The sequence below is a fragment of the Hemibagrus wyckioides genome, linkage group LG23, assembly GCF_019097595.1.
Source record: "Hemibagrus wyckioides isolate EC202008001 linkage group LG23, SWU_Hwy_1.0, whole genome shotgun sequence".
Classification (NCBI taxonomy): domain Eukaryota; kingdom Metazoa; phylum Chordata; class Actinopteri; order Siluriformes; family Bagridae; genus Hemibagrus; species Hemibagrus wyckioides.
Window position 1 is genome coordinate 1,367,354 of NC_080732.1, and position 15,238 is coordinate 1,382,591.

Below are 15,238 nucleotides of genomic sequence, written 5' to 3' on the forward strand. Positions count from 1 at the left end.
TGGTGGCCTTTCTTTAATGTCACACTTCATGACATTAGGGATGACATCCAGAGCTCGGGCAGGAGAAGAGGAAATGAAAAAAAAACATGGACTGTTCAGGATGAAGGAGAGGAGAGGAAAATAAATATATAGAGAAGGAGACGACTTCAAAAAAATCAATATGTTTTTTTTTTAATAATAATAAACTGCGCTACAGACGTAATAACTCTGCCACAGTGACCGACGTGATTCGTCCTTCCTGACCGTCACCCAGCGTCTGACGCACGTGTGTCCGTCCTGCTGTCCACATCACCTCCACACGACGAGCTGCGCTTCACTCCTCAGCCTGAAGGGGGCATTTTAACACCGCAAGCCGAATGACACGTTTTTATCAGCTCCAAACGTCTCGCTGTTTTTATTTAATAAGAATAAAAATCAGATCAAGATAAAAAGCTATGTCCAGGTTCGCAAAACGATGAAGCGGATAAAGTCGATGAGTCCTGTAAGACGAGCCACAGGTCTGACTGCTGCAGCAACATGTGACATCATCAGACCTGACCACACCTCTCTCACTCATTATGATGTTATTGATGATCTAAAGAATATTTCAGGAAATGTATTAATATAACAGACCTGAGTGTAGTGAAGGCTAATGTGCTTAAAAAACAAAAATTATGCAAAAAATTTCATCCCATCTGGGAAAAAGAAATAAACAAAACAATAAATTCAAAGATGTTAATAAAAATATAATAAAATGTAATAAATGAATTCATTCAACTTAAAAAAATAAAAATAAATAATATTACTGTTATTTAAATAATATTTTAAAAATGTTAAGAAATGTTTGAAATAAACAATAAACATATAATAAAATGTAATTAGCATGCAGCATATTAAAAATATTCCAAAATGCCAATATCCCAAATGTAAATAAATAAATAATAATAATAATAAAAAAAAAAAAATCAACTAAAAAAAAAAAATGCTTCATTTCATCCAGGGTGCACAAACTTTTGCACCGGACTGTGGGGCATTTTGAATAAAAGCTGCTTTTTTCAAGTTGAAGTAAAACTTCAATTATTATCCTTGAACTAATTATAAAATATTTCTGCTTTATAATAAAATAACCATGACTATTATTGTTAATAACTGAAAACTTCTGAACTTAATAAACTGCACACAGCGTCTGATTCTAGGCAGAAATGCGGATCTTTTCAGTGTATTTTATTAAAAATATCTTATTTTTACATATTTTAGAAACTCGTTCAATTCTGCTGGTTTATTCATTCCAGGAATCGGTTTGCATTTTTTCTGGCCCTGAAATTAGCCCCGCCCGCATTTCAAAGAGCCGCTGCGTTCCTCCTCCCAGGCTGTAGAGGGCTCTAAAAATCAAACAATGCACCTTTAAAGGAACGAAATGAAAAGTACGACACAGTGAAGATCCTAAAACAACTATTTTAATGAGGACGCGTCTGAATCTTGCTTTAATTCACAAATTAAATATGTTTATGTTAACGAGCTGAACGTGATGCGACTCGGAAATCTGTTAATCCACATTACGCTCGAGGGGAAAGTGGGACTGCCAGCTCCGCTACAGGACCCTGGCATGTGTTCGGACGACGCTGAGGCTAATTCAGTTTACGCGTTTGAACTGGTGAACCGACTAATAGCCTTTTTCTGTCTGTAAAGGTCAGAGAACTCGGCGTCTCTCCCTGTGTTCAGCGACAGCAGCAGCAGCGTCGCATTAAACCCTGACGCTTTAGTCCAAATTACAGCGCAGTGCTGTAACAACCACGCCGACAGAAGTGCAGCTCAAATCACAGCTTTATATCAAAACACTCGCTCTAATAGCTGATCGTTTCTATAGTTACGCCAGATCCTTCAGGTTTGTTGTGATTGTTGTTGCCAAAAAGTATATATTTTGGATATAGAATTTTTAAAAAAATATTTTAAATATATAATATAATATTTAAATATATAATTTACATACATAATAATTTAAATACATATATTTAAAATATATAATTTTATACATATTAAAATATTTTTATACAGGAAAATCTTGATTTATATATTTTTCAACATCTTGAATTGATGAAATTACAAGCACAGGATTCTTCTCATAAACTCCTCCTACTGAGACATGTATGTAATGACTGTCTATGATGTTCCACACACGTGAACAGAACAGTGTTTTGTCTGAACACGTGTAGTGACATCATATGACACGTCTCAGCGGAATAATTTTGAAAAATCGAAAGATTCTCAGAATAATTGCTTGGTTTTTGTGTGAATTTCTGCTGATTGTGAAAAACAGAAATAGTCAGATGTGAAGCCGTGAGTTCTTTGAGGTCTCCAGGATGGAGAAGTTCACGCTCTGTGGGTTCTCGATGTCAAAAGACAAAAAGAAAGGAGACTTATACTGTTTATGGCTAAAATATTCCACAAGATCACCAGAAATGTATAAAACTATACATATAAAGTACAACTGTATACTATATGTAACTATAAATGGACAAAAAGTCAGAGAGACGTTATTTAGTTAGCTCCTGAGTGGGGGCGGGGTTCATTTGTGGGTGGGAAAAATTTAAATAATCTCATGGCAATACTGCTAAAATCATGGTATATCCTGATTACAGGTCTAGAAAGAAATGATAAAAGCAGAAAAGACTATCGTTTTTTTTAATCTCTCGTCTCACACGGTGTTCCGAACCTCAGATTCGAGGCGGCTTTTCATTAGCGGGACGCGGCAGCGGCGTGTAATTCAGGGCAGAAACACGAGGCGTTCAGTCTGAACACAGCGGCGCAATAAAGCCTCAGCACCAGGCCAACAAACACGCATCGATCCCAGAGTTTTTTCAGTAAATATCTCACAGACTCTCCGTGTTTTTTCTCGACAGCTCTTTCCGAGAGGACGCTCCGAGCCGAGAGCGCCGTGTCGTGAGGAAGAAAAGCCCAGTTTACGCCTCGCTCAGCATTCTGAACAGCGCACGCTTATGGATTTTTTCAGGCTGAAAGAAATTGCTCGGCTTGAACGAATTACTGGCGCTGAGGTTTTATTGAAGTTTTATTGTCCTCTTCAGCCATCAGAAGTTCCTAAGACTGGAATATTTTCCTGCGTTAATCACACTGGAGTGAAGGTTGGGATCACGTGACAGACCTAACGATGATGATGATGATGATGATGATGATGTCATACCTTCTTGTAAAGGCTGCGCAGATCTCTGTACTGCCACATGCTGCTCAGGACCTGAGATGCTGCTTTCACCACCTTGGGCGAATGTCTGGAAGAAGAAACGAGAGAAGACTTTGAGTTCACCATACAGTTTACATTCGCTCCCAAAATTATTGGCACCCTTTTCTTTTAAAAAATCAGGAAACACAGACACAAGAGGTGTAACATCACTGTCTCTGCTGAGACTCAGAACAGAAGTGGGCGTGGCCCAAAGCAGAAAGCTTCCTTCCTTCCTCCCTCCCTTCCTTCCTTCCTCCCTCCCTTCCTTCCGCTTTTGTTATTTGCCTGAGTCTCACTGGATCATCACATGTTCCTCAAATAACGTCTCAGTGAAGAACAGAGGAAGAGGAAATATGGTGTCTAGATGAAAGGAAGATGTAAAGCAGTTATGTGAGGTGCTGTAATGCTAATGTAATGCTAATACACTCTGTGGAGAGCATGATGGCTGCTCCATGATTTATCATGACCGTCACATTGTCTAAACACACATCTCTCCTGCACTTCATCACTCTGAGCCGAGGAACCAGACCAACACCAGAGTCGGATCCGAATCCTTATTCCGCTCACAGCAAAGAGAGACACCGAGGAATTAGGACTTTCAGCTAGTTTCTAACATCAGTGATAAAAAAGTCAGAAGTAAAATTATTTATTCCTGAAGCTCAGTAAAATAAACCTGAAGTCAAAGGTCAGCTGCAGCTACATGTTCTGAAAGAGTCCAATAGATGTCTTTATAATCTGAACTTTATTATCATTATATTTCTAATTACTGTGAAGATAGACTGCATGACCTGGAACCTGAGGAACCTCGGTGATGCACATCATCTGGACCAGAGGAACTCACTTGTCTCCTTTGCTCCTGGCGATGCTGATGAGCTTCTCAATGCCACCGGCGTCTCGCAGGGCTTTGGTGTTCTCCATGTTCTTGGTGATGACCTCGTGCAGGGCGCAGCAGATGGCCGTCACCGTGTCGTCCGACATGGTTTTGCTTGCTGTGCTGTTGTTGGTGCTGCTGCTGCTGCTGCCGCTAGCGTTACTGCTCCCAGGAAGGCGGTGCACCAGATCCCTCATCGCGTACTTCCCTACGAGGTTAGAGAAGAGACAGAGGAGGAGACATGTCAGGAGTTCTGCTGAGTTCTAGTGAGATCTACTGAGTTCTACTGAGATTTACTGAGTTCTCTCACTGGACACACAGAAATGTCTAAGCAAACTGTAGTACTGAGACCCGGTGAAGTTTGTGCAGCCTCAGGACTAAATTACAATATATAAAATACAACACAAGAACGTGTGTATAGTGTATGTATAACACAAGAGTATGTGTTTAACATAAGAGTGTGCGTATAGTGTGTGTAAAACACAAGAGTGTATATGTAGAACCTTGAAATCTTTCAAGGTTCTAAGTAGAATAGAAATTTCCTGTCAGAAGCCAGAACTATCCAAAGAACCTTCATTTCACCTCCACCAGAAACTCACTGTCTCCTCAGTAAAACTGGTGAGAAGCAGACAGGAGAACCCACACTGTGTTATTATTGGTTCTTCTGTTGTTTACCTTCACAAACTTCAGCACAAAGCGGATAAATCTGAGGAACGTTATGCTCGGCTTCACGGCCCTCTGACTCGAGTTCAATCAAATGACTCGTGAAGTTTAAGAGGAGGAACGGAGAAGAAGTTGACATTAAACCAGCAGAACGGAAGAAGATTTGTGTGTGTGTGTGTGAAGATTATATACTAAAAACTCAGAATGGTCACTACTCTCCTAAAGGTTCTTTGGTTGTTCCTCTGGTTTAGGCTACGCTTATTATCCAATAAACCCCTTAAAGAACCTTGTTCCTCTGGGGAGATGAGATCATCCTCATTGGATTTTGACCCAAAAACAACAAAATAAACACAGTTTTAAACTTTGAACACTTTAAATGAATTGTTTACACACTGCACATGTTAGATATGAGCTCAAGAGTTAACAACTGTTAACAAGAACAAGGTTAATAATGTGAAAGTCCTGAAGAAATAAAAAACAAAAAAAATGTGTCAATGTTCTTTGACCTCTGAAACTCTTCTTCGCTGGACTCTTCTCACTGTACCCCAGGATTTGGCTAATAAAATTAACCTCTGAAGCTTAAATTCTTGCTCCTAATTCCAAATTGAGAAAGGCAGGCATTGTTTTTCTCAGGACTTTGTGAAGCGTGAGTCCTTTTTCCAAATGGCCTCGATTTCTCATAAGCGAGCTCGGAGTTAATTGGTGTGGCCTTATCTTGTTCTCACAGGCAATATGCTCTTTTTTGCCTGAAAGAACAATCTGTAGTTTCCTCATCCAGCAGGACAGAGATATCTCACCACTGAGGAAGCCTGAGGAAGAAATAAACCTGCATCTTTAACTGCTGATCTGCAGAAACGTCCAGGCGTCGTTTCATCCTGTAACTGAAGTTCAAGTGTGGCTGGTTAGAGCCAAGAAACATCTGATGACTGATTTACTACAGAGTGTGTTATTGCTAAATAACTAACAACAATCCTTATACAAAAGATGGATGGATGGAATGGTTTAAATTCATTAAAAAAGATGGATGGAAGCATTAAACAGATGGATGGCTGGGGGAATGAATGGATAAATGGAATGGATTAAATTCATTAAAATGAGTGGATGGATGGATGGATGGATGGATGGATGGATGGAAGCATTAAAAGGATGAATGAATTGATGGCTAGATGGATGGATGGATGGAAACATTAAAAGGATGGACAGATGGATGGAAGCATTAAAAGGATGGATGGATGGATGGATGGATGGATGGATGGATGGATGGATGGATGGATAGATGGATGGATGGATGGATAGATGGATGGATAGATGGATGGATGGATGGATGGAAGCATTAAAAGGATCAATAGATGGATGGATGGATGGATGGACAAATGGATGGATGGATGGATGGATGGATGGATGGAAGCATTAAAAGGATGGATGGATGGATGGATGGATGGATAGATGGATGGATAGATGGATGGATGGATGGATGGATGGAAGCATTAAAAGGATGAATGAATTGATGGCTAGATGGATGGATGGATGGAAACATTAAAAGGATGGACAGATGGATGGAAGCATTAAAAGGATGGATGGATGGATGGATGGATGGATGGATGGATGGATGGATAGATGGATGGATGGATGGATGGATGGATAGATGGATGGATAGATGGATGGATGGATGGATGGACAAATGGATGGATGGATGGATGGATGGATGGATGGAAGCATTAAAAGGATGGATGGATGGATGGATGGATGGATGGATGGATGGATGGATGGACAAATGGATGGATGGATGGATGGATGGACGGACAGATGGATGGATGGATGGATGGATGGATGGACGGATGGTTGGATGAATGGAATGGGTGGCTTAAATTCATTACAACAGATGGATGGATAGATGGATATATAGATGGAAGCATTAAAAGGATGAGTGTGCGGATGGGATGGATAGTTCAAATCCATTAAATAGATCGATTGATGAATGAATGGATGTATGGGTAGATGGGATGGGCTAGATAGATGGATGGATAGATGGAATTTGTAAATGGCTCAATTAATTGTATTGAACAGAGAGGATTGGATGGATTAGATAAAAGCACTGTATGGATAAAAGGATGGATGGGATGGATGATCTGAATTCAGTAAAATGGATGGATGATTCAGGAGATGGCTAAATGAGATGAATGGCTGTTGAGGAAGCGAATGTTTATAGCTGCTATAAGTGACAACAGGAAGTAGTGTTTTGTGGATGTTCCACATCATTAAATGTTACTATAAACAGATAAAAATGTGTGAGACAGTTTTTATTATAGGGACAATTGTTAGCATTCACACTGCTGAGGTATAAGAGGAATAAAACGCTTCACAACGATTATTTTCCTGTAACAGCACACATCAGCACAGCTTTTTGTCTCTCAATCCTTATTCAAAAATGACTCATGAAGGATTCAGGATTCACAGAGGAGTCAATTACCATTCATGTTCAAGTAACCCAAAACATTCTGGACACAGATTTCAAGGAGAATGTAAGGGTTAAATATAGAAGACACATTGAGGATAAAGTGTGAAAAGTGTTCTGGACAAGAAGTGGAGGGTCTCTCTCTCTCTCTCTCCGTGGGCCAGTGCCCGAGGCTACCCTGACTGATTGTTCGATCGAGGTGTTGTTCGTGACACTTTGGCCAACCTTGACTTTGTGGAGTGGATCATCTCTGTGCTCTCAGAGAGACGAGGGCTCGGTGCTAATCAGAGTCGAGTGCTAACTCTCCATCCTATAAAAGGCCGTTCTAGCACAAAATAGGCAATCAGGCTACGCATGCGTGGGTCATCATCGACAAGAGTGCAAAGAGCTCCAGAAATACACTCACCCCCATGACACTTCCACAGAGCGCAGGAGTGTGAGAGGAAGAAGCGGTGAGATGTCAGTGTTATATTTGCTGCTTGCTCGCTCAGTAAGGGCTTTTAATCCAATTTAACGCCGTGTCTCTGCGTGTTCTGGGACGACAAAAATCCCAGAAAAAAACAACAGGTTTCTGGTTCTGTATATAATGTGTGGAAAGTTTGATGTGTACATTAAGCGAGAAATAAAAGACTCCATGTGTGACAGGTGGAACAACACGTCCTGAAGTGTTTTATTCCTCATACACAACACAACAATTCACTTTTTATCCATTTATGGTTACATTTAACATTATGGAACGTCCAGAAAACAAGTTAGCTCCTGTTCTGACGTTATAGCAGCTATAAATGTCAAGACAAAATGAAATATAGCTTATCACTTTATCAATAAATAAATAACTGAGGGAACGTTATTCTGTTAAAAGCTTAAACATGCCAAATTTCATTTAGTTAACTGTCTAACAAACCCACCAGAGGCAACAAGCAGTAACATGACTGTTTATTTTCACACTTGGGGTAAAATGTGTGAAAGACATGTGAATCCGGTGTTAGAGTTTCATAACCCCAGGTAAAAATCAGTGCTACAGTTACCTTTCTGACATTTGGCAGACACCCTTATCCAGAGCAACTTACAACTGAGCAATTGAGGGTTAAGGGCCTTGCTCAGGGGCCCAGCAGTGGCAGATTAACCACTAAGCTACCACATCCCCCCTAGCACTGTGCTATCCCCTGCTTCTACATTACATGTTTGAAACGCTCCTCTACCCGGGGTTAAAGGCGGGGTTTACCATGCGTTACCCCAGGTTTAAACGCAGTGTGAAAAGCCCTCGGATGTGAGCGAGTCTGATGCCACTGTCCTGGTGTGAAACAGGGGGAAGTGAAAGACGAGGTGGATTTCACTTCAGGAAATCTCTTCCATTACCACCTTTGATGTCTGTCGCACAGGATGAAAAGAATATGCTCGATAAGCCGACGTTGAGAAAATTCACCTTTTGAAGCTTTAATTAAACACAAGCCACCTGATGCAGGATATGAAAGAAAAAATGCCGAGCGGCAGACGGAGGGAAAGATGGGCAGACTGATAATGAGCCGAAAAATATTGCTTTAATAAGGCTAGGTTTAGGTTTAGGCACGCTGCTGATAAAGTGACATTTCCATAAATGTCATCATCAGAACACGCTCCAGACATCCATCTGCTGGAAACTAGATACCTGTGACAAAAAAACCTGTCTGATGGATGTGTATGTGTATCAGTGGATTAGATTAGACAGATTAGATTGGATCAATTGAATGAATGAATGGAAAGAAGCAAAGGGTGCATTTAAAGGATGAATGGAATGAATTGATCAAATAGATGGATGGATGGATAGATGGAAGGAAGGAAGGATGGATGGATGGATGGATGGATGGATAACTCAGTGAATTGGATTAGACACATTTGATTGGATGAATTAGATTAATACATAGGATGGATGGATGGATGGACAGATAGATGGATGGATGGATTAATGAGATGAATTACTAGGAGAATGGATGGATTATTGAGATGGATGTTTAGGAGGAAGGATGGATAGATGGATACAAGTATGAATGGATTAATGAGATGCATGGCTAGGAAAACGCATGCATGTATGGATAGATGGATTAAAATGTTGGATGACTAGGAGGCTGTATAGAGGTGATGGGTGGATGAACGAATGGATCGGTGGAAAGATAGATGGATGGGTGGATGGATAGATTAATGAGATAAATGAATAGAAGGATGAATTGATGGAATGGATGAATAAACAGATAGATGCATAGATACATGGATAGATGGATTAATGAAATCAATGAATAGGAGGGTGAAAAGATGGATGGGTGGATGAATTTGAATAATATATAGGATGGATGGATGAATGTATGGGATGGATGGCTGAAATTCATTAAATGTATGTATGGATGAATGAATAAATAGATGGATGGACAGAAGGAAGGATGGGTGGATGGATGGATTAAAGAGATGAATGAATAGGAGAATGAATAAATGGATGGATGGACGGATGGATGAATAGATGGATAAATAGATAGATGAATGGATTAATGACATGAATGAATAGAAGAATGGATGGATGGATGGATGAATGAATGAATAGATGGGTGGATGGATGGATGGCTGAATAGATAGATAGATGAATGGATTAATGACGAATGAATAAGAGAATGGATGGATGGATGGATGAATGAATAGATGGATGGAAGGACAGATGGGTGGATGGATGGATTAAAGAGATGAATGAATAGGAGGATGAAGGATCAATGGATGGATGGATGAATGAATAGATGGGTGGATGGATGGATGAATGAATGAATAGATGGATGGAAGTCCTTAGATGGGTGGATGGATGGATTAAAGAGATGAATGAATAGGAGGATGAATGGATGAATGGATGGATGGATGGATGGATGGATGATAGATGGATAAATGGATGGATGGATGGATGGATGGATGATAGATGGATGAATAGATGGATGAATGGATTAATGACATGAATGAATAGGAGAATGGATGGATGGATGGATGGATGGATGATAGATGGATAAATGGATGGATGAGTTGCACTGACACACATGATTAGTAATTTCTATCTTAAGATCTCTTCCTGTATCTGCGGTTAATCCTCTGGAAGGAATTTCTCATCTGTCTGGATAAAGCCAGAACATTTTTCTCTTAACTGGCAGCCAGATCCGACTGGTCTGTTCATCGAGAACAGGATTACACTTTCAAATCCCTTCCCTATCCGCTCAAATGCAGGCCATTTTGCGACAAGCATCCCAAATCCCAGTGCTAACCGAAACACAAACTTCAAACATTCCTGTCAGACGCAGGCAGCTTTTCCACCGAGGCTCCAGAGAAGCGTACATTCCTCCGCATGGTCACTCTCCTCACACACACTGACACCCCGAGCGATCGCAAGAAACACCTGAACTACTTGCTGAAAAGTTTTGAGAGTTTTTTTGTATTTGGAGCGTGTGGGTGTTTTTGAAATGCCTGAACTGAAGTGGAGGAGTTTTATTCCAGAGTTTTATCCCCTGTAGCTCGCTCACAGGCCTGCTTCCATTTACTTTCCTACTTAAAACAGCGTCAAGCAAAACTCTGGGATTAAAGAGACGAGTTGGAAGACAAACTATTTAGGAATTTGCATGTTTAAGGAACAAACATGACCTGAACAAATGCATGCACTCCGTCTTCTTAATTTATCAGCCTTGATTTGTAAGAAGAAGCGAACAACTTCATTTACTGTATAAGTTTAACAACTTACTTTTGTAAAGTTTGCAATATAATAAAGAAGCTAATGAAAAACAGTGACTCCAGTGTACCTGAGTAACCTGAGCCTGAATACTGAGAACTTTACCACCATGTGTAATGTTCAGTTACGATAATATATAATATATTTGTACAAATAAATTAGATTGGACCTATTAGATTGGATCACTTTGGTAAATGAATTAGAAGGATCGATAGGTGGCTGTTTGGGATGAAATGACTGAATTGATCAAACAAATAGATAGATACATGGATGGACAGACAGATGGATGGATGGATGGATGGATGTATAGATTGATGTATGGACAGATGTATGTATGGATGGATGGATGGATGAATGGAGGATAGATGGATGGATGGATGTATAGATTGATGTATGGACAGATGTATGTATGTATGTATGTATGGATGGATGAATGGAGGATAGATGGATGGATGGATGGCTGGATGGATGGATAGACAAATGGTCGGACAGCTGGACAGACATGTATGGATGGATGGATGGATGGATAGATTGATGTATAGACAAATGTATGGATGGGCGATTGGATGAATGGATAGATGGATGAATGGACGGACAGATGGATGGACGGATGTACGTATGGATAGATTGATGTTTAGACAAACGGATGGATGGGTGATTGGATGAATGAATAGATGGAAGGATGGATGGACGGATGGATGGATGGATGGATGGATGGATAGATTGATGTATGGACTGATGAATGGACGGACAGATGGACAGACAGACGAATGGATGGATGGATGCATATATTGATGTATGGACAGATGGATGGATGGATAGATTGAGGTATGGACACATGGATGGACGGATTGATGGATGAATGGATAGATGGAAGGATGGATGGATGGATGGGAAGTACATCTGAGTTAATATTTACTTCAGTGTGTCAGTGTATCAGTGTATCAGTGCTCATCATGGCGGCTGTATTACACTCTGTAAGCTCCACCTATTGATAAAAAGAGCCAATCAGCTTGCTGGAACAGCAGAGAAACAGCATGGAGAAGCCAATCAGCAATAAAATAAAAATAAAATAAAATGTTTTTTTCCCTTTTGAGCGCTATTCTAGTCAAATTTTAATATCCATTAGAACAGATCCAAGATGGCTGTAATGACTTCTGTAAAAAACTCCACTGCTCCATGGTGCTGAGATCTGAGACACACATCTCCATCCTGAAGTCACCTTGTCCTTGATGGAAGTGACTCTGATCTGAGCTTGATTTCTCTCACTCTCACTCCATCTCTGCCCTTTGTTCTCCTCCATTTTCCACTTCAGTGAATTTCCCCTTCCCACTGCTCTCTCTCTCTCTCTCCGACCACAAGGAGAGTTAGAGGCTGTGTTTTCACAGAAAGCCCAAATTAACATCACTCTGGAGCACTTCTCTCGTCTCCTCTTCTTACTGCTGCTTTAAAAGCTGATGAGCTGATGCCATCATCTGCAAACGCTGAGCAAGCGAGAGAGAGAGAGAGAGAGAGAAAGCAGCAGAGAAGAAAAATACAAAGCTATCGACAGTGCAGCGGGAATTGTTTTAATCTCCTTTAAAAAATATATTTAGCCCATTTTTGTTTAATTGAATAGTCGGTTTGAACAGACAGAAAGACGGACAAATGGACGGATTAATTCTTCTCATCACTCAGCCTTTTAGCAGACAGCAAATCAATAAAAAAGCTGCAGGTCGTGTTCTACTCCATATCTACACACGGTGTCAAAAGCATAAAGCCTGGAACTCTCGCTCATCAAAGCAGCTTTTCATCCACAGCTTCGCTCTGAACCATCTAATGACTTCTTTTATTTCTCACGCACTTCTCACACAGAGCGAGAAGTTCAAGTGGACATAAAAAATGTCTAGTCGCTCTGGATATGTTGATACCGAACCTCAGTCATGTGATCCTTATCAGGATCTGAGTTAGCGCTTTACTCGTGGTTGTGCCGCCTCCTCACAGCGGAGACGAGTGGATTCCCGGCGCTGAAGCTTTATCCCATGTCTACATCCAGGTGGTGATTATTAGTCAAATGATTCGGGAAGTAAAGCTCTCCGAGCTCAAACGCTCACAGTCATCACCCAGAGGACCCTGGGAAAACCGCCGGGCTGTAACGGGAGTGCAGTCGCCATGGAGACGCCAGGGGCCCACCAGTACATTACAGACGAATCGATAGTGTGTTAGCGATGTTACCAGGAGAATTTCAGACTTGAATCTTTACAGAAACAGAATTATGGAGAAAGTAGAACAATAGATATTGTGCAGCAGTGAAGAAAATCGTAGATACAGCGCTTTTGACCTCTGTCTGGACAAACTAATTATGCTCTCTGATGAATGAGGCTGCTCTGGTCAATAAATCTGGATTAAAGCTGCATTAGGTAAGATTTGTCTTTTTTTTTTGTCCCAAAATGATGTTCAGTTGATGAATGATGCCCATGAAGCTCCACCCCCAGGATCTACCACAGCCCATAGAGTAGATTTCCAACACAGTGACTGACAGGAAGTGAAACCAAACACAAATCAGTGACTTAAATACCCTTTTGCTTAAGCCACATTGTTTATTTTTTATCATGTTCTACATCTTCTAAGTTATTAGAACAAGCATGGGATAAAAAACGGATTATTAAACCTTTAAGGCATTTTTATCTCAGGTGATGAACGGGATCCAAACTGTGAGAAAGTGTAAGGTTATTGTTTAAATTAGATTTATTTCACCTTTTTATTCAAACTTTTTATCCTTTTGTTCTCTTTCACTACCTTTTTCTGACCATCACTAATAATCCACTGATCAACTGATGCTACACACGTGTCTAATATTAGCAGGTGAAATAGACCTTGGAACTCAGAAGCTTCTCTGTTTCCTGTGACAGGAAGTGAATGCGTGGCGAGAAAATTCGAGTGTGATGTAGGAAAAATGGGTGGGGTTTTAAGGGACTGGGTTTTATCTTTTGAGTGTTTAAACCAACTACACAAACTTCAGTCCTTACAGATAACTTCAGGCTGTTGCTCGTGTGCAGAAGTAGTAAATGTGCAGAATAAACCTTCACAAAAGTCCTGAAATTGGTCATAAATCTAGGTGTCATGTGTAATAATACAAACCCAAGCTCTGCAATAAAGTGCTACTTTAATATGTTGTAGTCTAATTAGCATAAATATCTATATAAAAAGAAAAAAGACTGAATCCTTTTCCCAGCAGTGCTGAGTGGCTGACGCAGATAGCTGCACGAGCTTCTCCTCGGTTAATCAGACTGATCTCAGATCAGAGTAAAAGAACAAAACGAACTCATTTGTGTGATCACAGAGTTCAAAAGCAGCTTGTAATTGGATTCAGTTAAACAGAAAGGACAATTGTATTTTCACACCTGATGACTATGTTTAATTAGCCTGCTAACAACATGACAAACGACTAACATACACGGCTTCGCTTTGTTCCTTCCTCAAGAATAACAAGAAGTCCGGTCGAACCACGAGTGACCAGAGCCGATTTAAAAACACTCGACCAAACAAGCTGTGCAACGATGGAGGACTTACCGATTAACTCTTTATTTCTGACGTCTAAGGCCATGTTTCGTAACGCTGTGGCCACCGCACACACCACACGATCGTTATCTATCCTCAGGAGCTCCACCAGGATCGGCAGGCCTTTCTCTTTTCTCACCGCCGCACGGATGTAGACTGACCACTGAGGAAAAAAAACAGAAGGTACCATGCACAGGAAGAGGAAGGTAGGATTTTTGGTTTGCACTTTGCTTCAAACCACAGTATCATAGAACACTTAAAAATGTTATAATCATTTCATAAAAACAATATGTTATTGAATTTATGGTCATGTGACCTACTGATAATGCAAATTGGCCACACCCCCTACAACAAACACTGATCGAATGCATCACATTTTATATAATTTTAAATTAAAATGCATTAATTTTTAAGCCAGTGCTACAGGTTTGGTTTGGTTTATTGTGGCTTTGTTGGAGCCAGCTATCTTATAGGATCCTAAGATAATGAGCTTAACGAGTTAATTAGGAGATTCCAGAGTCTCAGATCTCTTGATACACACACACTGAGGTGGACTTTCCTTTAACCCCTGTGAGTAAGTTAAAGTCCGTGTGAAGCGGAAGCTCTGGAAGTTACAGGACTTTACAGGACTTTAAGGCTCATCCCACATCCCATCATTCTATATCTCCATCTCTTCATCTCCAACTTCCTGTCTGGAGTGTATCGATCGGACCAACAGCTCCACTTTGGACAGATTATGCTGCTCTAAAAACAGAGCTAAAGTGAGAT

General features: G+C 40.5%; 1 protein-coding gene across 5 annotated transcripts in view; it reads right to left on the reverse strand.

The window, feature by feature from the left end:
- ctnnd2a (catenin (cadherin-associated protein), delta 2a) overlaps window positions 1–15,238 on the reverse strand; it is a 298,449-nt gene that overhangs the window by 16,604 nt on the left and 266,607 nt on the right. For all 5 annotated transcript variants that reach the window (XM_058376504.1, XM_058376506.1, XM_058376508.1 and 2 more), the window contains 3 exons: window positions 14,483–14,633; window positions 4,056–4,293; window positions 3,179–3,263 (listed from right to left, as the gene is read on the reverse strand). In XM_058376504.1, coding sequence (XP_058232487.1) covers window positions 3,179–3,263; window positions 4,056–4,293; window positions 14,483–14,633 — 474 coding nt within the window. The remainder of the gene's footprint in view (window positions 1–3,178; window positions 3,264–4,055; window positions 4,294–14,482; window positions 14,634–15,238) is intronic.